The 24,020-nt window shown below is 47.9% G+C and overlaps 1 protein-coding gene across 3 annotated transcripts in view; it reads left to right on the top strand.

Moving 5' to 3' along the window:
- The window catches only part of LOC138513069 (uncharacterized), a 1,355,028-nt gene that overhangs the window by 1,164,548 nt on the left and 166,460 nt on the right, over positions 1-24,020 (top strand). For all 3 annotated transcript variants that reach the window (XM_069627754.1, XM_069627753.1, XM_069627752.1), the window contains one exon: positions 23,281-23,568. In XM_069627754.1, coding sequence (XP_069483855.1) covers positions 23,281-23,568 — 288 coding nt within the window. The remainder of the gene's footprint in view (positions 1-23,280; positions 23,569-24,020) is intronic.

The raw sequence follows: 24,020 nt of genomic DNA, 5'->3' as shown, positions 1-24,020 counted from the left end.
TCGTGGTGGTGGGAGATTTGAGGTGCAGTGATAGGTTTTTGTGGTGCTCCTTAATTTTTGTTTGTAGGAGTTCAATTTTATTTAACAAGGCAGATTGTATGGAGTTGCACCAGATTTGGTCTTTAACAATGTCTTGTGATTTGGTGGCCGGTGTGGTGAGTTCGTTGAAAATGGCGAAGAGTTCTTTGGATTCGGAGCTTGCATTAGCTATTCTATCATTATAAGAGACTGATTTAGCTGTGATTATGGCTTTTTTGTATTGGGCAGTGATTTTTTTGTAGGAGGATAGGGTGGCTGGGGAAGGCGATTTCTGCCAGGAGTTTAGAGCTTTTCTTTTCTGTGAGCGGAGTTCTTTGAGTTCAGTGGAGAACCAGGTATTTGAGTGTTTGATAGTTTTGGCTTTTTTGGTCTGCAAGGGGGCAATGGCGTCAATGGCGGTGCTTATGGTGCTCTTGTAGATATCTGCTAATTCTGACGGGTCAGATGACTTGAGGTCTGTGGAGAGGATGTGAAGGTGGGGTGTAATTTTATCTTTAGTGAGATTTTTTACACATCTTGCCAGTGCTGGGGGGATGGGGTTAGGTTTGTTTGTGTTAGATACAGCGGGAATAAAGAAGTGAATGAGGTGGTGATCTGACCAAGGAGTCGGGGTGATGGAGCTAATGTCGACGTGACAGTTGTGGTCAGCTATCCAGTCCAGGATACGGCCTTTGTTGTGTGTGGGTGAGGTTATTTTTTGGTCGAAGCCTAGTTCTTTTAAGGCTAGTGCAAGAGATTTAGCAGGCTTGTCCTTTTTATCGTTATACCCCAGGTTAAGGTCACCTAGAAGGATGCTTTTGGAGGTGAGTTTTAGGTTTTCTGTTAGGCGGTGTACAAGGTTCTCATGGAACTCTGTTAGGGGGCCGGGCGGGCGGTAGACTAGGTTGAAGGTGATGGTGGAGTTAGGGGAGAGGGCAATTTTTATAGCTAGAGAGTCTATGTTGTCACCTAGATTGGAGGTGATTTGTCTGGCCTCGAGGTGGTCTTTCAGGATGAATGCTACCCCACCACCTACTGAGGAGAGGCGGTCTTGCCGGATAATGGCGTACCCCTGTGGGATAGTAAGGTTGAGGGCTGGCCCTGCAGCGCTGTGCAGCCATGTCTCGGTGATGGCTAAGATGTCGAGGTCCAAGCTAATTAGGAGTTCGTGAATTTCAATGGCATGGGCAGGGATGGATCTGGCGTTTATGAGGGCACACTGTAGGTTGTGTGTGTGTTGGGCCGAGGTAGGGGTGGTGTTGAGTGGTGTCGCCGGGATGGGGTGCGGCATGGTGGGTTTAGGTAAGGGTGTTTTGACTGTAAGGGATGGCGTGTTAGGCGTGTTAAGAGTGGTGGGAGGTGCTTGGTGGGTGAGTCTAGGGTATCTAGAACGGAGACCTAGGAGTTGGTTCCTGGTGTGGATGGGTCTGGTGTAGGAAGTTATGCTGGGTGGAGGATGACGTGCTGTGGGGATGCTTTCAGTGAAGAATGATGGTAGGAAGTAGGTGGGAGGAATGTTGGAGAGGAATGCCAGTGGGGCAGCTGGTGAGCTGGTGGATTGTTGAGGCATGGCGAGGGTATCGTTCAACATGGCACAACTAGAAACAGAATGCAATGTGGGCAGCAAAATCAGGGCACAGTATGCGACCATAAGGCACAACACAATAGTGTGGTCTAGATACGACCATAAGGCACAACACAGTAGTGTGGTCACTATGCGACCATAAGGCACAACACAGTAGTGTGGTCACTATGCGACCATAAGGCACAACACAGTAGTGTGGTCACTATGCGACCATAAGGCACAACACAGTAGTGTGGTCTAGATACGACCATAAGGCACAACACAGTAGTGTGGTCTAGATACGACCATAAGGCACAACACAGTAGTGTGGTCACTATGCGACCATAAGGCACAACACAGTAGTGTGGTCACTATGCGACCATAAGGCACAACACAGTAGTGTGGTCTAGATACGACCATAAGGCACAACACAGTAGTGTGGTCTAGATACGACCATAAGGCACAACACAGTAGTGTGGTCACTATGCGACCATAAGGCACAACACAGTAGTGTGGTCTAGATACGACCATAAGGCACAACACAGTAGTGTGGTCACTATGCGACCATAAGGCACAACACAGTAGTGTGGTCTAGATACGACCATAAGGCACAACACAGTAGTGTGGTCACTATGCGACCATAAGGCACAACACAGTAGTGTGGTCTAGATACGACCATAAGGCACAACACAATAGTGTGGTCTAGATACGACCATAAGGCACAACACAGTAGTGTGGTCTAGATACGACCATAAGGCACAACACAGTAGTGTGGTCACTATGCGACCATAAGGCACAACACAGTAGTGTGGTCTAGATACGACCATAAGGCACAACACAATAGTGTGGTCTAGATACGACCATAAGGCACAACACAGTAGTGTGGTCACTATGCGACCATAAGGCACAACACAGTAGTGTGGTCACTATGCGACCATAAGGCACAACACAGTAGTGTGGTCTAGATACGACCATAAGGCACAACACAGTAGTGTGGTCTAGATACGACCATAAGGCACAACACAGTAGTGTGGTCACTATGCGACCATAAGGCACAACACAGTAGTGTGGTCTAGATACGACCATAAGGCACAACACAGTAGTGTGGTCTAGATACGACCATAAGGCACAACACAGAGACTACACAGTATTACAGTGGTCGCTGGGCGACCGTGGTAACGGTGCTATTGTCAGATGGCAGCATATTGCAGAGCAAGGCAAGAGCATGGTTGGTTGGCTATGGATTGTGCATTAAGTATTTTGTTGCAGTTCAGAAGCACAACGGTGCATGTGGGACCTTGGGCGTAGCAATGTTAGGAGGTGCTAGGTCAGGGCTCTAGCTCGAGGGTCGGGAGTGGATAGTGGAGGAGGGGGGCAGTATGCTTACCCTGTAGGTGAACGGCAAGGGGTCCTGGCTCTAAGCTCGACTATGCACTCCACCTGGAGCAGCACGGGAAGAGTTTGTGGCCCCTGGCTCCTGATGCTCCAAACAGGCCCTCAACAGGCCTTAGAGTGGCCTTAGAGTGGCCTTAGAGTGGCCTTAGAGTGGCCTTAGAGTGGCCTTTGCGCTGGCCGCCGGCGTGATCCGCCTGCCGGCGGTTACAGCTGATTTTAGCGAGGCTCAGCCTCGGTTTCAGGCCGCGCTGCGCCCGGCATGCGTGGGTCAGGCGGCGTGTGGGGACAGGGTCAGGCAGGCCCTGTCCGTGCTCCTCGTCGTCTCGTGGTTTCGCCGCTGGGCTGGGGTGCTGGGGGGGCTCCTGCCCTCGCCCCACGGTGTGGAAGAGTGAGTGAGGGGGTAAGCAGGCCTCAACAGGCCTTAGAGTGGCCTTTGCGCTGGCCGCCGGCGTGATCCGCCTGCCGGCGGTTACAGCTGATTTTAGCGAGGCTCAGCCTCGGTTTCAGGCCGCGCTGCGCCCGGCATGCGTGGGTCAGGCGGCGTGTGGGGACAGGGTCAGGCAGGCCCTGTCCGTGCTCCTCGTCGTCTCGTGGTTTCGCCGCTGGGCTGGGGTGCTGGGCCGGCCATCCAATGCAGTCACCATGGATCCCTTGACCGCAACAACGTCCAACGGCTCTGGCTCGTACGGTAGGGAGAGTTTCCCATGGGGATGTCTATTTCGAATGAGGACCTCATCGCCCGGCTCCAGTCGCTGTGGGCGACGTCGCCTCCGAAGGTTCTCTTGCTCAATCCTTATTTGCCGGTCAGCCTCAACCTGTTGATTGTCAATCACACCCGGTTCTTTCTCTCCCACCTCAGCTAATAGCCCCTGAGGACACCGCTTGAACAACGCCTCTGCTAGGGCCACTCCCGTGGATGCATGCGGTGTGGTACGGTACACCCTCAAGAACTGGTAGAGGGCTCTTTGGAGGGACTGTCCTTGGCCCTGGGCGATCCGAAATGTCTTATTCAAGGTTCTCATCATCCGTTCTGCCTCACCATTTGCCCTTGACCAGAGGGGCAAGATCTTCCTGTGCACCACCCCGTAGCTCCATCAATTCGGCGAATCGTTCGCTCTGGAACAGTGCCCCGTTGTCCGAGCACACTGTATGTGGGAAACCATGGGGCGCAAACACCTTTTCCACAGCAACCACGACATGCTCAAACGCCACTGACTCTACGAACTCCACCTCGGGGTACCTCGAGTATTCGTCAACCAGCACGAGGAAGTGGGTGCCCATCGTGGTGGAGCAAAAGTCTGCATGAACGACCACCCATGGGTGCCTCCCTCGAGGCATCGCCTCTGACGGGTTCCCACTGCAGGGGTGACGCCGCATGACACCAGATGCAGGCTGCCACGAAATCGCCCACCTTCCGCTCCTATTCCGGGAACCAGACTTTCAGCCTTAAGCGTGCTTTGGTCTTGGCCGCACCCTGGTGACCACGGTGTGCAAGGGCAATCACCTCCCCCACCTTTGACTGGGGCACCACAATTCGATCTCCCCGGAGTAGGAGGCCGGATGTTGAGAACGACAGCTCCTCCTGGACGTTCCATAACTGCTCCGCTCCAGTTCTGGCCTCCTGGGTGCGCCCCGCTAGGGCCTCCAGCACCGACTTCCAGGTTCCCTGCTGCATGGATTGCCTCAGTATCCTGAAACACTCGTCATCTGCTGCAGCTGTCTCGAGTTCCTTTAAGGGCATGGCATTCGGGGTGGCCGCCTCCACCACCACCCGGACATGCTCTTCGGCCTCCTCCGCACAGGTGTCATAGTCCCCTGCTCAGGCGCCCCCGGGTGCCTAGAGAGAGAGTCTGCCACATTGTTCGCCCCCAGCCGATACACCAGGGTGACTCCATATTCCAAGAGGGCGAGCATCCATCTCTTAATTCGTGCTGGCGGCTTGGAGGATGAACCCGCTAGGATGGGAATCAACGGTTTATGATCCGTCACCACAGTCACCGGGCGTCCAAGAACGTAGAGCTGGAAGTGCCTGCAGACCCAGAGTACGGCCAGCACCTCGCGCTAAATCTGCGAGTATTGCTGCTCCGCCTCCGAAAGCGCGTTGCTGGCGTATGCCAACGGGCGGACACCCCCATCATGGTCGATCTGTGTCAGCACAGCGCCCAAACCAAACGGACTGGCGTCGACAATGATCTCCGATGGCAACACAGGATCAAAGAAGGCCATGGTGTCCTCTGCTGCCAGGGCGCCCTTGATGTCGTCAAAGGCCGCTTGTTCAAGCGGGCCCCAGTTCCAGATGGTGTCTTTTCTTGTCAGCGCCCTGAGCGGTTCCAACCTGGAGGCAAGGTTCTGGATGAATTGTCCACAGTAGGTAACCACGCCCAGGAAACTCCTCACATCCGACACAGATTCTGAAGGCTGTGCCTTTCTGATGTCCTGGACCTTCTTAGGATCAGGTGACACCCCCCCCCTCCTTAAACACGAAGCCAAAGAACTCTATTGATGGTCGCAGAAATTCACACTTCTCCTTGTGGAGGGTGAGGCCCAGGGACTGCAGTCTCTCAAACGTCTTTGCCAGGCATCTCAGATGGTCTACCTCCGTTCTGGCAAACACCAAGATGTCATCGCTAATATTCAGGACGCCCTCCAGGTCTGCTAGGGCGCCCCTGATGATGTTTTGAAACACCTCCGCTGCCGAGGACACCCTGAAGCTCAGTCTTTTGTAACGGTACAGACCTCGGTGGGTGGTAAAGGTAGTAATGTACCTCGACTCGGGGTGTAGGACGACCTGGTGATAACCCGCTCGGAGGTCCAACTTCGAGAAGAAGCGAGCGCCTTGTACCTCAGCAATTGTCGTCTATCGTCGGGGTGAGGTGTCTTTCTCTTCTGATTGCTTTGTTTGGCAACCTCATGTCCACACAGATCCGGACGGCATCAGGTTGTTTGGGTTTTCGCGCCACTACGATTGGGGATACCCAGGGAGTTGGACCCTCCACCTTCTCTGATGTCGAGATTGACCAAGTTGTCCAGCTCCTTATCGACATGTTCACGAAGGTGAAACGGTACCCTGCGATGTTTCAGGGCGATGGACTGCACAGATTCGTCAATGTGCAGCCTCACTGGATCGCCAGCCATCTGTCCAATCCCTTTGAATAGTGCGGCATACTTTTCCAGCAAGTCATTGATGTCCTCTAAATAGACCGAGTACGCAAAGCTGACAATGCCAAGGGCCTCCGCACAACTCAGCAGGTGTTGTTGCTCACTGGTGTCACATAGAACCGTGCAGTCATCTGGGATCCATCGTGCTCCACCTTCGCCACGAAGACGCCGTCTAATAGGATAGGGTCCACGCCACCAAACGCGAAGATGCGGGCCTTGGGTGCGACCAATTTGGGAGGCCGGTCCATGGCGTCGTAGTGTCCACAGGTGTTACGCTCACCTGGCTCCCACAGAGGCGTCGGTCGGAACTGGACAGCTGCGGTCTCCACCAATGTGACGCGTAGGGCCGAGATGACAGACTGGACTGGCCCACCTAGCTTCGTTTGCTTGGCCCGTAGGAATATTCTTCTGCAAATGGAGAAAGGGAATTAACCACCCGTGGAGTTGAGCGTAAATCCCCCCACCCCCGCTGTTTTCCCCACAGATCACCTTTGATGTCCCCTCTTATAGTCTCACCTGATGGTTTGAAAAGATGAGCTCTCCATCCTGCATTGAGCGCAGGGGCGCGTTGATAACCAGTTGCTTCACTGGCTCGAAGGAATTGGTGAGTTCCAGAACAATATTGACTCCGAGATTCCCGGCAAGACGCCGTAAGTATAAAGTTCGTAAGAGTTCAAATGCCTGACTTTCACTCTCGTACGATTCCTTGCAGGTTGCAGCTTGACCCTAATGAAGAGTTCCTCGTGGCAACCGGTAGTATTCTGGTAAAGATTTGTATTTTCCAACGCAGTTCGATAAAATGTCAATATGTAACCTGTTGCTTTCTCCCTTATTCCAGCGCTGAGAGAAAGTATGAAGTCTCGGGGAATAATACCTCCGGCGGTAAAATCAGGTAAATCTATTGTGGTGACGAGGGTTCCCCATGTTAGTCCCTTTGTTTCACCTTGCTGTCCTTTTGTTTCCCCCTAAGGGCCGGGGTTCGGCGAAGATGCAGTGGAAGCTGCGCCGACCCGTGAAGAGGAAAAGTACCCCCGGTGGTAAAATCAGGTAAGTCTATGGGGGGGTAACTAATATTCCTCTGTGTATTCCCTTGGCTCACCTTGCTGTTCTTGTCTTCTCCTTAGGTGCCAGAGAGCAGCAGGAACATGCAGGAGGATGCGGCGGAATGTGAAGATGCTGCGAAGGCCGGTGAGTTCAGTGCGGCGCTGCAGCAGGTGAGGCGACGCGCATAAATAGGACTTTCCTCCAGCTCGAATGCGCGATGGATCGGGAATTCAGGTAAGGATCAAAGGTATTGCTCTTGCTCTAACCTTTTATCCTTCTTTCTCCCTTTTTCTAGGAGCTCCAAACTCGAGGCGGGCGTGGCAGAAGGCTGGATGCAAACTTGCAGGCACGGTGAGCGTTGCGCTGCTGGATGCAGAATAACACGAAGCGTGTGCTGCTCTTCGGGCGTGGTTTAAATAGCCTCCAAAGTAGTCCCAGGTAAGTATTCCTCCCCAGCCCCGCCCGAGTAAAAAATAATCCCTAAGTAAAGTAGTCCCTTCCAAGCCTCTTTTGGCTTGGAGCTCTTGCAGCATGGTCTGCATCAGGTAGGTTTGCAGCATGGTCTGCATCAGGTAAGTTTTAATCTATGAGCCTGGCGCTTATGGCACCAGGACTGACTCTCCATATGAGCCTGGCGCCATAGGCACCAGGACTGGACCCAAATAGCCCCTAGCAGGGGTTGTTGGGCTTGATTGGGATAACTTGTTTCCGGGGTTGCTGGACTTGGTCTGGGTCCCCGGGGTCTGGGTCCCCGGGGGACCTGGAGAATGGTTTACCTCCACCACACATCGTGGCTGTCTCCTGTTCTTTCCTTTCAGGACCTCCACACTTGAGACAAAAAAGATGTTCTCTTCCTCATCTTCGTCAGCCTCCTCTGCTTGAACATCCTCTTCGCCCTGGTCTACTTGAGCGACGTTGGGCGGTCGACCCTGGCGACTGAAGATGGGCCGGGCGGGGCCTCGCGGCGCCAGCACAGGCATCGCCGCCTTTCACACTCTTGAGAAATGGTCTGGTAGCCCACACCGTCCACAAGTCTTTCCAGCCACAGGGCATTCCGTTGAGTGGGGCAGGTCGTAGCCACACTTCTGGCAAGACTCACCTGCCCTCCCAGCTCCGTCTCGGGGGCCACCGCCAGGTCTTCTGGTGCCCCTGCCACTGCGCCACATCGCACACACCTCCTCGGTTTTGATGGAGCGCGACCCAGCCTCCATTCTCGCTGCCCTCGCCTCGGACACCTCATGGCACCTACCCAGTTCAAGGAGGCGTGGGAGTGTGATTCCAGGCTCCCTTAGCACTTGTCGCCTGAGCTTTCCTGAAGAACACGCCTGTATGAGCATGGTCCTGATCATATCTTCAGCATCACCCCACGTGCAAGCCAACGACAGGCACCTAAGGCATCCATAAAAAGTGTCCAGAGTCTCGTCTTCCTTCTGTTTGGCGGATAGCATCAGAAAGCGCTCATAGTCTGCGTTGGCTAGAGGTAGAAAATGCGCTTGAAGGGCGGCCTTCGCCTGACCATAGGACCCGTCCCCCGGCGGAAGAGACTCAAAAATTTCCTGAACTGAGGGCCCTGCTGAATATAACATGGGCGCCAGTCTGGAGTCATCATCAGCCACTTGAGCGGGTCGAAAGTACATGTCCAGGCGGTCGACCCACCTCTTCCATCTGGGCCCCAAGCTGGACGGTGGGCCCGACACATCAAACTCCGGAATGGGCTGCAGGGCCGCCTGCGCACGAGGCTGGGCCATAGCTGGAGAACGGGTACCACCGCCGGCTACACAGGAGGTAGCGGACCTGGAGGACCTGCCTGCCCACCCAGAGGCTGCTGCACCTGCAGTCCTGCTGCTGGTGCACCGTCTTGATTCTCACTGTCACTCATGAGCTCGAGCGCACAGGCACCCCCAGTGTGGGAGATGTGGCCGCAACTCGGTCTCAAATCACCACCAGGGAGGAAAAAACAGTCACTGCCACACACCTCTGTGATGATGAAGAGGATGAAGAAGGCTCCAGCCCTCGACTGTTCCAGAAATTGAGGCAAGAACAACAATGGGCTTTGCAGGCCCAGCCATGTTAGCCCTCCTCCTCCTTGCTTGCACTCGACGTAGGAGACCGAAGAAAATGAAAAAAATCACCAATTGGGCACGTGTGTGTAGGTATAGCTGCCTGCTAACAGAGGTTCCAAAAATTAGGTCTGGATTCACTTCAGAGCTCAAACCAGAGCCTCGTGAATTTCCACGGCCTGAAAGATAAAATGGCCGCCAGCCGCGTGGGTGACGCACTACCTGCGGTCTGAAACGAAGTCGTGATCCGACCTCGTTTCGGTGAAAAAAATTTCAGAAATGATCACCGCCGGGCCCCAGCGCTGTCCGTAAGCCCCGGCTCCCCCAAGGACTCAGCCGCACATGTCCTTGTGGTTCGGGCTTCCCGGTCACTCTGCGCGGCCGGAAAACGCCCCGTTTATTTATACTGCACGCGGCGGCGTGCAACGTCACGCCGCTGCGTGCGCCCCCCCTGTCATCGGGCAGCGCCACAAGCCGTGCAGTTACAGCCAAGGTGCGCGGTTCAGGGCAACGGGTTACAGCGGTGAATGCACGGCATGATGGGGGGGTGGCATTTTGGTTATGGCAGGACGAAAGGCACCATGCTTCGGTGCGAGAGTGCGTTTTTGTGTTTTTCATTACTGGATTGCACCGCGGTGCAGTGGTCGTTAGCAGCGCGTGGGTGCTTTCAAATAGTGGTGAAGTGCAATGCGGGGTAAGGGTTTCAAGTCAACACTTCAAATGCATCAGGTGTTCTTTTGGGGGGGTGGGGCCTAAAGCGCAGGGGTACGGCAAATGTGTTTTTCTACATGTTGCCATTGGTTATCGAGGTAGGGTCAGGTTTACTCCTCCACGGGAGGTATTGAGCTTTTAATTTTGGGGATCACAGGGCGCTGAAGGGGCTTACAATTTCATAGTTTAAATGCTGCATGTTGTGCTTTGGGGAAGGGGATAAGCATTTTGTTTTGAATTTGGAAGGGTTGCAAACACGGTGTGGGAGAGGGGCAAGGTGGCAATATGGGCAATTTTTTGTGCAGCAAGGGGGCTTGCTTGCAAGGTTCCATTGGTTGGGGTGCGTGAGGAGACATGGCATGTGGCACACGCACAAGTGTTGCATTGGTCCGGGGCGAAGCTGGAAAGGGATGTAAGGTGATATGTATGGAAGGATGGGACATTTATAACATGCCATTGCCAGGTGTTTCAGTGGCCTAGCAAGAAACAAGCCAGCAGTATTTCTAACACGCCTATGCACAAGTGTTTCAGTGGCCTAACAAGAAACAAGCCGGCAGGATTCATAACACGCTTATGCACAAGTGTTTCAGTGGCCTAGCAAGAAACAAGCACGCGAGTGCAGGACAATGCGATATAACGTATTTTTAACCACGGGCCGTCACCGGGGTTTATACCTAGATAGTGTTTCTGCAACATATGGGTATAGCAATGTTTAATTTTGTACCAAAAACAGACAGCTGGAAAGGACCGCTTTTTAGGGTGCAGGAGGTACAGTGGACAGCGCGTGTGCATCGGTAAGGTGTTTTTGTGATTAAGATACATTCCTGTTGAAAACAGCAGCACATAAGGTTTGCGCAAACGATCACGTGCTGGAGTTTCGAAACGGGGAGTGGGGGGGCAGAACCAAGAGGATGGGAGGTTTAAGTGCGGATAATATCTTAATCCCCAGTTGGTTAGTATTAAAGCAGTAACAAGCAGGAAACACTCAGGTTAGGAGGCTTTAAGTGAGGAAGGAAATGTATGGTAAATAATTTGTTCTTCTTTTTCATCCAGCTCCAAGTTTGCGTAGAAATCTCTCAGATAGGGTCACCGGTCATGTTCTCAGGGTTGGAGATAGTTTTGGACACATCGGCCGATGAATTAGATGAGGAAGCCAGGTTGTTTGCACTATTCCAGGAACGAATGCGGACCAGAGGAAAGGACTGGGCAGAGTAAATACTGAGCGAAGGACAAGGGCTACTACCCAATCAACAGACTCTGGTAGCACAAGTGCGTGCAGTTCGAGACATCCCCCTATTGGGTGATGTACTTCTGGTCAATGGCCCAACTCCTAGGAGGGCTTACAGGACCAAGCAGGGTGAGGTGGCGGTTTTGGTGCCAGTAAGTGCGCTGGTGGGATCAGGGTTGCGGGGGCCAAAGTACACCAACACAAAAGAAACTGGCAGTTGGGAAGTGCAGGGCGGCACAACCCGTGGTCACCCCTCTACAACCACCATCAGGACCAGTGTCCTGCAATGGAGGACTCCCACCAACAGGTGCCTTACCTCCCCCGGCGAAGAATGTAAGGGCAATGGGTAAGGGTAATGTTGCCTCTGGAAAATTTAGGTGTAGAGGAGCACTCCCTGATTCAATGAACCTTAATGTGATTTCAAATGCTTACTTATTAGAATTAAATACAAATTTATGTGCTAAACAGAGTTTGATTCTGGGCTACAGAATCAAGATAAACAATGATTTGAAAGATCACTTTAGCAAAAATGATCATACTCTGTGCACACTTTCAGGCATTAACATGCAAAACATATTATCTTAATATAATTTTCACATTTTATTCTTACCCGACAGCAATCACATTTGACTGTCTAGGTAATATCGCTATTCAATTTTGTTGATCATGCAAAAAATACCAATTTTTCAACCAAAATGTTACATGTAGTCTCATATTTCAAGCAATGTTCAATTAAACAAACAATATATCTGTGTTTTCACAATTATTTCAAAACGAAAGTGTTTCTAATGTCCCTTTAACACTCTTGTACTTGTTAATCTTTTCAATTTAAAGTCCATAGTTCTCAAGTGAAATAAAGGGACCATTGATCAAGTAGTCCCATGTCTTTCTGTAGATGCACAACGCGTTTCGGGCTCTCTCTTAGCCCTTCATCAGGTGCGTCCAAATTTTATACTTCAATTCGATGTATCTGCAAGTTAAATACATTTCTATTTAGAACCTCAGTTCAAGTTCCATATAGCTTCACAATTACTTTTAACCAAGTGGACCTATGTACCTGTAATACTGTGGATCTCTCCCATCTGTCAGTCTCTAATACTTGTAACTTTCTTTCCTGTATCGTGTTGTTCATCAACTCTAGTGTTTGTCTTCAGTATTACGCCTGATCTGTAAAGAATGAATATAACGTTGTTTGTTCTACATTAATTTTGAGTGTTTAAGAGCGGGTTTGGTGCTGGGAACAGTCGCTACGTTATAGCGCTGTGCCCCAGTCACCCGACCCTAATTCAGCGTTATTTTCCTCCATACTTGACTTTTATATCATGTCCCCATTGTCTCACCTGACTATGCGGACCGATGTCGGATATTTTCTTCGGCTTGCCGTACGTGTGAGCTCGTTGTTGTTAGCTTAGCACTGCCGCAGGCCTCTCGTGTTGATGTTTCGTGCCATTCATGATTTTGATTTTTCTACTTCACTTGGTCCACGCTCTCCTGTCCCGTTCACAGTATAAGTGTCTCCATACGGTTGCTCCGTAGTTGCCTTGATTGTATTTCTTGGAAAACACTGGATGGAGTCCCTTTTTGCTTTCTACTAGGCTGTCAATTCAATGGTTTTCCATGGTTGCATGGCCGCCATCTTGGAAAAGTTTTGATAACTGTAATTTCAATTCCTGTAATGAGGTAGTTGTATCTGGGTTGTCAATACAGACGTCTAGGGATATTGTTGAACATGATGTGTGTTGTTTTCAATGTTGTTTGGCTCATTGTAAAGAACCCAAAGAAAATTTTATTCATATTCATTTGTTTTGTGCCAGCCCAATATTTTACAAATACAATTTTACACGGTGGGAGATATTTAGATTCTTGCTATCCGATAGGTGATTCTAAGCTATTTTATAGAAAACAACTTAAATCCCAATCTGCATTCGTTCCATTGGGTTGCATAGAGTCCAATTTGTCAATCCAGTATACTTCTCTTTGTGAAAGTATTTTGTTTAAATTTCCGCCCCTTCTTGATATTTTTATCTGTTCCAGGATGATGAATCTTGCTTGAGAGATGTTATGTCTTTCTTTTTTAAAATGTTGAGTAACTGGTGATTTGATTGCTCCTGTTCTGATATTTGACTTATGTTCAGACCATCTTATTTTCGCCTTCCTCAATGTCATGCCCACGTAATAGATTCCACATGGACATTTTATACCATAGATTACATTTTTCGAATCACAGGTCGAAGAATGATGTAGATTGATTTTGTACCCTTTATGGGGGTGATAGATGGTGTTGCCCGTTATCAAGTTATTGCAATTGTTGCAATTGTGACATGGAGTTGTACCTTTGTAAGTTTCCTGGGTTCGTTTAGCTGCTGCCAGATCTGCTTTTATGAGGTTGAAATATGAGACTACATGTAACATTTTGGTTGAAAAATTGGTATTTTTTGCATGATCAACAAAATTGAATAGAGATATTACCTAGACAGTCAAATGTGATTGCTGTCGGGTAAGAATAAAATGTGAAAATTATATTAAGATAATATGTTTTGCATGTTAATGCCTGAAAGTGTGCACAGAGTATGATCATTTTTGCTAAAGTGATCTTTCAAATCATAATGTTGCCTCTGGGTCTGCTGTTTTCGGGCAGTTGGGGAGGATTATGGGGGGGTAGCACGGCAAGTAGCCTGACACTAACGGTAGGTGCAGTCGTCCCAGCGCCCTCAACGACCACACCCGCACCGGTGGCCGCCCAGCAACCAGTCTGGACAGCAAGTGCGCCCAAAACGGTAATTTCGGCCATTAGGGAAGGGGTGTCCACAGTCCGGCGGGTTGTAAATGCACCCTTATTAACTTCCATGTGTGGGATGGCTCGGCACATGCAGAAGGATTTTAAAGAAAGAATCTGGGAAAGGGAGCACGGTCGCACAAGGTGCAGTCTTGAGACCAAAAATGCAGGACCAGATCTTAACATTAACGAGGGTGAGGACAGAAAGAGGAGTGAGAGTGTAAGACCAGAGGAGAACATACAGAATTGGGAATTGGCGTTTGATCTTTTGGCAGCGGTCTGGTTGGAGAAATTCCCAAAAGATGGTCAGGCTTTAATGACATATAAGAAGGGAATCACGACAGAGTACAAAAAATATGGGACTACGGACGGGTTGGATAGACTATGACAGAGCCTTTAGAAGGAGGATGGCCTGGGAACCGGACATGCGGTGGGATGACAAGGATGAGGATGCATAGACTAAGTTCATGGGAGGTAAGGATAGGACCAGCCTGCCTAATGATTTAGGGAGCAAGGTGGTCATGGGTCAATAAGGAGGACCAAAATGAGTGGCAGCCATTTCAGCCACCCCCCCCCCCGCCCCCACCCATACCAGGTAGGTATCCATGCAAGGAAATCGGAGACCAGACGGGAGGGACCAAGCAAACAGGGAATTGAAGGAGGTGAAAAAATTTAGGTTATTCAATAAAGGGTCCTGCACCTGGGGAAGCAAGTGCCGTTTCCCTCATCAATGTTTTACATGTAGAGGCAGCCACCCAGTCATTTCCTGCTCCAAAACTGAGGGGGGGGACTCGGGGCTGGAGGACAAAAAGGGGGCAATGAGGTGCCTTTATTTATGGGGCAACACCCGGTGGACAGAGGGGTGCCCCCTTGAATTTCTGCAGGAATGCCAGAGTGCTGGGGATAGGCAATTACGTTGGGGAGGGCTCTCTCAGGGATTCAGGTTTACTTGTGAAGGTCCCTTGACTGGAAGGATGGCGAGAAATCGCCCGTTGGCACTACAACACCAAATGGGTGTGATGGCAAATTGTTGGAGCATGGGAGCCTTAGGGGTAGCGGGGGGCCACCCCAAAGCGTGGCAGAGTTGGGGGCAGTCCTAGCTGGGCAGGAGTATGCCGCGGCTTGAACTGTGGCCGTTTCCCGATGGCCCTACCCGAGCCAAAGTCGGAATGACGGGCATTGGATACCTATGGACACTGGAGACTCCTCACCTTCATGTGCAGTGACCCGAGGGAGAAGCACTCTGTGCACTAATCTGGCGCATATGTCCGGTGCCTTGCATGGAGGCGGCAAGAGGACACCGGAACAGTCAGTTTTGCCCCACGTTTTGGGGACTAGACGTTTTGTGGTATAGATGGTCATGTACCATGGTGCTTTAGGGCTGGGACTGCCCCCTTCTGTATTGTATGCTCCACTAAACTGTGATCTGTGTTTCCAAAATATGAACTGTTGTCCGACTATTATTCACTGACTGCTCAGGTTTTGGGTACCAAGGTATATCATCCTCACACGACAGGGGCAGGGGGTGCCAATGGGGGCTGACACCGCTATGTAGTATATTAGTGTGTGATATTGAGCTGCTCTTGCTAGTGAAATGTTTTACAACTATGTAAATAAATGTATATTCTTTTACCAAGCAACTTTGAGTAAAGTGTTTGTTTGAATCACTGTATTGGTTGGTCCTATGTGTAACTTGTTCTACTGCTCACTCAACTCTTGAGATAAGTCTGGCTGCTCAGCCATCGCTACCACTTTACTGTGTAGTACAGGCTTGTACTGAAGGCGAAATTGTACTTACACTTGTAGTCTTAATTGCATGTAGTGTTCCCAAAGGGTACTGCATGTGATTCTGCCTAAATAATGGCCTTGGTCATGGCAAAGATCTCTGGGATACACCAAGTAGCGTGCCTGCATGTGCACCTGCCACAGCCTATTGCAGAAGCCTGGTGAGACCGTGTCTGCTGTGCCGTCCTGTGACATTGGTGAGTCACACGGGAAGGGTCATGGTATGGTGCTTTGCGCCTTTTGTCGACTTCTGGTGGCCAATGTTCCTGGTTAATAGGACTTAAAAAAAAATGCACCAGAAAGAAAGATGAGAATGTTATGTCACGGAAAGCTGCAGTGAAATTAAGGATGCAAGAGTTGCTTGGCCTGTAGCATGGCGAACGTAAATGCATAATCTGTACTTGTAGGCGCTGTAGTGGGTTACATAATCTGTGTGTGCATAAAATATAGGGCTACTAGAGAAAGGGGATAACAAGCAGACTGCATACCAGGTCATTTTTGGCATTGAATTGCTTACTAAAAAAAAGTCCTCCTGATCGCCATAACATCCTAAAATGGTGCGGAACTCGCCCTGTATATTTGACATTATTCCGTTGTTAAAAATTGAATTTCTTATCCTACAATTAATGAATCACGGTTATACAAAGTGTCCATGTTAACGGAGGGCCATGCAATGGATTGACCTCGGAAGGATGACATTCTCACCGTTGAAGCAGAGGATGCAAGTCGTATATGTAGACCAGCAGTGAGCTCTTACTATACCACACTGAGCTATCCTATGTCAAAATTGGCATACCAGGTCCTACATTAATGTAAATCAGTGTTACCTCTGGTAATAAAGATTGAATTAATCCTCCCAAAGTATCTTCGGTTATCAAACCACAAACATTTGTGATTGGCCAGTTGTATTGTAATGGAAAACCCCAGAAAATGTACATAGAGAACACATGTGCATACCTTTATCCATTAATAATAAATGCGGCGAAACAAGTGACTGATAACACTGCATAATAATCCATTCGGCAACATGCTCAGATTCAGGTTAATCTGTTATTTCAAGTACTACCCATTCCAAGACCCACAAATTAACTGTGTGGGGCAGAAGGAAACAGACAGAAGTTCCAAGACTCGTGCAGTCCATCCTACACATTGGTACAATTAACGAAGTAACCGCACAGCAGGGTTGTCTTTAGTACTTAGGGTTGCCGAGTACTGGGGCTGATATATTAGCCAGGATTGTCTACAACCTTAAATGGAAAAGGATGACTGGTAACGAGTCACGCAACACCTCTGCAGGTGATTATAAATATAAGGGAACAAGGAGTGGTGTTGGCATCAAGAATGGAATATCGAGACAGCCGTTTTCCCAATATAAATCTGGACATGGGAAGATGACAAAAATGCAAGCGGGGAAAAGGCTGATGTAAATGTGTCAAAACAAGGGTAGTTGAAAACTTGACATTTCCCCCTTGAATTTAAGTCTTATCACACAGCTTCCCATTCCACCCCCATGCCCATACTCTTCACTACCCCTCAATTTATCTGGCATACACCCCTTGTTTCCTTGTTGCTTTCTTTCAACATTTTGTTGTGTTGTGTAATGTCTTGTTGTTAGGGAGACTTAGCATTTTTATGCTTCATCCTCTCTCCTAGTGAGAGCCCCAGCACTTTTTGCTGATTTCTGGATCTTTTTCTTTCAATCCTGAATGAATGGAGCCTTTTTTCACTCATTTATTCTTATGGGCTCTGTATTTTTGAACTCTGTTCTTTGTGCTGTACTGTCCTATGGAGTCTACTTTTCTCCATATCTCTTAAGGCATATGCATTTTTCTATTGCAGCACACCGCTCCTTATGGGCAGTGTTGCTGTGTACCCTTTGGGTCCGCCTTTGAGATTCTTTTTCATATCCTAGAGTAACAACCGTTCTCGAGTATAGAGAGATACTTAGTATCTCCCCTAATACTTTATAGTCTGAGAGATTGGCACACTCCACCTTAGGTGGAGTGCCAAGGGGATAGTTAGTATCCCCTTCACTAAGCTCCTATGATTTTTTTAATCACATAGACAACCTTCTAGTTATGGCTGGTGGCAGTGGGCGTGTTCTACCAACTATTGTGTGGATATTCTACCGCAGGCTATGTTACTAGCCCTGTTTAAGCACAATAGGGTCACCCAGATACTAACTTGGTGTCTCCTTTATTTTTTTGACTTTTCTAGCATGGTTGTTCTTTGTTAGCCCTTCCTATACCATCCTGGGAGGTGGAGGACTGTGAGTTTTTTGCCTTTGTCGGAAACCCTTGGGTGTCCCCACCTAGGTTCCAGTATGTCTGGGCAGGATGTAAGTGAGGGAGGAGTTTTTCACTCCCCTGCCCTTTGTCTGCCAGAGTGCCTGAATGGGACCGGCTCCCACTGGGGGGGACAGCCATCCACCCCTTTCTGTCCATTGCTCAGAGAGATTGCAGAGGAGTGTACTGGAATTGTATGAAAGGTGAGTGTCCTGAGGTGAAAGGCAAGTCAACTACTGGAAACTGAAGTAACCGAAGAAGACTACTAGAGATGCCTGCAGACCCTTTGCAGCATTATGAACCGACCACTGCTGTCCTGACCCCGTTTTCTGTGCGACAGAGGAACTCCAAAGAGAATGATGACTCTTCTTTGACAGGTGGGAACAACCAGTCCCTAGACTAACTTTAATCTGAGCCATCTCCCGAAGTCCTGTGCCTTTCCAGAGCTGCAGAACCCTAATACCAGAGGCCCTCCAACCCAATTAAAGTACATCATTGGGGAAAGGACGAACACATCGAAGTCTTTGGGGAGCTCCAGGTGAACCTCCAGAGACACAATCTGAACCGTCCCCCTCAACAGAGTGAAGGACTTTAGGAACCGAAGAAGATTGTCCGGTGAGTGACATCCTTTGTAAGTGCTGCAGAAATGGTGCCAAAACTGCAGCGTGACCAGAGAAGTTGCTGAAAGCCAGGCCAGAGGTCCTCCCTCAAGACTGCTGCTGAGAGATCCATCCATTGTCCTGCCTTTCATCATCAGACCAAGGAATCCGGAGGTCGGGTCCAGCGTTGGAACATCGAGGTGAATCCAGCCACAATCTTATCTTCAAACCTAAGGTACTGTGGGGTGTGGGGAAGGTATTGCTTACCTTGATCTGTGAAGTCGCTCCAGAGCATGCTAATGGAGGTGTCCACGGTATCCCCCCTCTTACCCTGACCCAAGCTACTGCTTGTGTCCCTTTAGTGAGTCCTTAACAGGGTCTCCAACATTGGTTTAACCTTGCTACCTCTTAGACTAGAGAGACTAAAGTATTCGTATTCTGCTGCTTGTCAAGACTTTAAGCCCTCTCCGAACTGCCTTTAGCGAGGGTTGCGTTTTGGAACTTCCTTTGCAAAGAAACTGCCTCTAGAATATTAAGCCTTGCTAGCATAACATTAACCAACCATTTTCCTTCTCAAAAGTCACCATCTTATTTGTGTATGCAGAGTAAATATTTTTACCATATTCCAGCTAAGATTTGAGAGTGCGTGTTACCGATAATACGATAGAACTGTCATTACTGTCAAAAGCTGTAACAAATTTAACTGCGAGCAAATACAAACTAAGCAGTGGCCTTTGAAAAGTATTCTAAAGTGTTTTGGTTCGATATACTAAGTAGTTAAAGATGATTATTATGTAAATATAATATATATTTTAATATACATTTATTAAGTGTTTCTTTGATGTGCATTACTAACTGGGTTCAGTGTACTTGCCTACAGCTCACATCTTCCTCTTAAGATAAGCCTGACTGCTCTGCCACTCTACCAAGATTCCACAAGTAGTACAGACTGATACTAAGAGTTTGGGAGCTACAAACCATTGGGATCATTTTGTGAAGTCCTACCTTCCAGAGGTCTTTGGGAAAACTCCCCTGACATTTGTTCCTTACTATGTGGTATTTTAATACTGTATTTGTTTATTTTTTCCATTAACACATTGCAATACTTATTGGAAATGTTGTATGTAACGGTCTTGTGTTGAATGGCAACTAATACTTTGTGCTTGACTGCTGCTAAGGTTAGTTTTTGTACAACCATCTGAGGGCTGTCCACCACTAGCCTTAAGGTGAGGCAAGTACACCCAACCCAAAAGGGAAGGCAAAAGCTCTTAACGTAGGTAAATTGGCAGATCATTCGGCTTAACTCGAGGGAGAGCAAGTTAGCTGAAACAATTATACAAATTGTCCACACTCTTAGCTACAGAAAATGCACCACACTGGTATGCTGAAAAATCTAAACCTTCATTAGATTCCAAATACATACTGCTATTAGCTAAATAAATGCTGCAAATAAATATAACACACAGAAAAAAAATATTTACTATTGTTATAAAAACAGTAAACTTTCATAAAAGATACAGCATACTCCTGTGTTATAGTGGAGGTCTAATATCAGGTGATGGGTACATCACATAAAGAGACGAGTGGTGGGAAGAGAAGGGAACCAGATCTTAAACACGCACTAATACGTCAAACATGATCCCATTGCCAATACTTAACAAACTCACAGTATCTCCAGACCTCTAGGATATAGCATTTGGAAAATACAAATGTTCATCTCTGGCAATATAAGGCCTAGATGGGGGAAAACATTTCTATAACAGTCACATGCCATTAAAAGACAAGACTTATAGCAAAAACCTTCCACTTCAAGGCAACCATACAGTTCCTTAGAAAGGTTGCATTAAATCGGGCATCCACATAAACTGAAGTGGAAGACCAGACTTTAAAAATGCATATAAAATCACAGATGCACGCACAAATTCTAGTGTTTTGTCTAAAACTCACTAGACCCAAACTGGAGGCAGGAAAAATGTCCAGGAGCAGCTAAGTAGACCTGCGGTACCTTTCCAGAGTTTCAGCGGAGTGATATGTTTCTCAAGGAGGCAACTGTACAAAGCCAAGAGGCAAACCACATGTAGGAGGGAAAAATCAGGTAAGTCCCAATTCTACCCCAACGGTGTAGACTTGCCACCAAATAACCACAGGAAGACCAAGAGAGACCGCTCCAAAGAGCTCAAGAGACAGGTTTGAGAATTAGAAGCCACAGAAGAAGGTGCAGCACAGCAGGAAGAGCCTCAATGGGACAATGTGGTTGGGATTCACCTGCAAATAGTCTTGAACATGGACCACTAAGACCCACAAGGCTAAATATCGTGAGCAATCCTCCATCCAGGGCCCAGAGGTATGTATTTACAATATTGGTTCTTGAACGGTCTGTTTCGGAACTTGAAGCCCGGACCAACAACCACCCAGATGGAGGAAAAGAACAAGGAACCAAGTAGCAAAAGCGTCCTAAAGAGGAGATGAGGTGGGATGTTGGGGTCTGACTTCTTTCCAAGTGAAGGCAGCGACCTGAATCGAGGCAGGATAACCAATACAGTGAAGTGGGAAGCTGGTGATAAAAGGCTGTGAGACAAGCCAAGCATGGAAGGCCTTGCCCAGCATCTGAGTGGAGTCCCCACAAGGACATAGGAAGCCCAGTAAAGACAAGGAGGCAAACATCCAACCTGGGGATTAGCCCAGGACGGAGGGTCCAGATATTCAGGCCATATATCATCCTCAAAATTCAGCAACTGTGGAAAATCCTCCCGCACGCCAGTAAAACTTGCTTCTTCAGAATTGAGTGCAGTAACAGGATCTTTGTTAATTATAATAAAACACAATGGGTCTAGCCTAAGGTAGCTTGCCAATCAGTCTCCTGAGGTGAAAACAAAGGGTTAGGGAGCAATCCAATTTGGTTGGACCCTAAATCTACCACTCAACCCAAATCACCCTCACAGGATGTGACCTGGCCTGACCAGGAACTAGCATACAGACAGTTCAAACCACTATAGAGGGTCATTGGATCAGGACTTAAAAAAACAGATTGGTACCCCAATGACTTACAAAACGTATATTGTGCCACCAATGCGGTAAATCGGCTTGCACCATTGGTGAAGCCAAACCAAAATTATAGCAGTCACCAGCATACACCCTAAAACCAATATGGGGTGCTATAATCACCCTAGGGCCACAATGGAGTGCTCAACAAGCTACCGCAATGCAATGAAACACAACGTTTACACATTCCCGCTTGTATTTGTTCTTTCTACATGTGCAAACCGTACTACATCCCGCCAGGTTCCAGTCTCCCCCCCCCCCCCCCCCCACCGAGATGCTGTTTAGTAATATGATCTATTTTACTCCAAGATGCTGCTGTGGCGTCCATGAGATCTCTGCGTGTTAAATAATTCTATTTCTTGACAGCTCATTCTTCAGCTCCCCAACTAATGAAGAACCCACATTCTAGTGAAGGGAGTATAACACAGGGGCAACACGCTGGTCTTGGAAGCAAGACCATGCAGAGCAACAGAGGGTTGAATCCCAGATCCACGTTTAGAAACCAAACTCTGGTATGGTATTAGGTTTAGGTCTACTTAATCAAAAATATTTTACCTTCTCCTTTTTGACCGACACTTTCTTGGTTGTTTTTTGTTCTAAAATGCGTTGGGGACACCCCCACACCCGCACCCATATGCCCCCACCTTTAACTATTCCCTTACCCCGCCCCGTATATATATTTTTTATTTAATTTGACAGACTTTCCCCTAAAAAATGATCAAAAAAATATGGTAGAATTGAAAAGGTCAATTTTTGATCAAGAATGCTAATACCTGGTATTAGGCGCGTTATAAAAAAATAATTAAATAACATTCCAGTCAGTGCTCGGGAACACGGACTGGCTACCTGTGGAAAAGCGCATGCATTTTAAGACCCTTCACAGTTTCAGATCCTGCTACTCATTCCCTCAGATCATCTCATTTTGGTTTATGGTACCTAGATTTGGAAAGGCTTGGGTCTACGAGAACTATTTGTGGTCACTTTTTCCATTTGGTGTCCGATTTCCAATATTTATTCCTGAAAACAGATGAAAAGCTTTCTATTGCATGAATTGATCAATTGCCGTTGTCAGTTTGGTCAGTAGCATGAAGCCCTTGCACGCATGGGCTTGGCAAATCATTTGCGTTGTTCTTGATCCTTCTCTTTCTGTAAATGAGTTTATTTATTTTGAACTATGGTTTCACTATGATATTGTCTTAAAATGGAAGCAAAACAGAAGCCTTATTCTTTCATTTATTTATGAATACTGCATTATTTGACGAATGCTCCTTTCTATTACCGTTTCTCTTTTTCAATGAGCTCTTGATTTGTACATTTACAATATAGACTAGTCCATTTTGAAATCCAGGTACAACAGTAATTTTGTAGGTCCGGTTTCATCGCTTTAGATTAGAATGGTTGATTTTTCTGCATGTATTGCTTTGTTTTTTTAATAAGGGAAGAATTGAAAGGAAATGGAGGCGATTACCATGCTTAGCATGGGACTAGAGCCATGAAAATGGGACTTTTCACATTTTAACAACCCCAACTTCTTTTTTTCTGCTTTACTTACAGCATTATTGCAACTTGTATTTTGTTAATGCTTTGGTGATAATTCTAATTTGTTCTCTCTAGGTCGTTAATCAGGAAAATGGTGAAGAGCGGCATTAAGGCACTTCGTTTTAGCAAGAAAGTGTTACTACTTTACGTTATAACCCTCTACATGGACGATTCCTTCTTGCCCAGCTCAGCTGTGAATGGAAGTGTGACGTTTGGGCTCTCAGAGAAGCTCTATATTGAGGTGAAAGCAGATATCATCGACAAGAACTTCAACAAAACCTTTCTACTGAAAGTAGTATCTTGTTGGGCAACGATGACACCTGATCCTGATGAAGGTCAAACTTATTATTTTCTGCAAAACGGGTATGCCCACTGCCAAGGACCAAACGTGATTCCATAGGGTGTGCGTGTGTTTGTGCGCGCGCACGTACATAGTAGTCTGTCGCTAGAAGTATATCATTGTTTAGTCAACTGAGCTACATCTCCACGAAGGAAAATAATTCTGGCTTCTAAAATCCCTTTTCAGCATGCCAACGTTCAAATTGTTTTTAATTTTGGCCGGCAATAAGCAGCAAAATATATTGTGGGTGGGAGTGTTCAAGAGGGGTGACCGATGACTCCATGTCAAGTTGACACTGCAGTTCCAATCATGGCCTTTCCTTTTCCAACCACTTGTACAAAATTCTAATGTCAATTTTGTTCAACTAAAGCTGAGCAAGATTACGGCTCCCCAAAATAATTTGTTTGATAGGAAAGCCGTGGACACGTGAGTCCACTAAAATCGCAGAGATTTCCCTACATAACATCATTTTACT

The sequence above is a fragment of the Ambystoma mexicanum genome, chromosome 12 (assembly GCF_040938575.1).
Source record: "Ambystoma mexicanum isolate Mex_15411 chromosome 12, UKY_AmexF1_1, whole genome shotgun sequence".
Lineage (NCBI taxonomy): Eukaryota > Metazoa > Chordata > Amphibia > Caudata > Ambystomatidae > Ambystoma > Ambystoma mexicanum.
Note: the sequence above shows the minus strand (reverse complement) of the source record. Positions and strands in the feature narration are given on the sequence as shown.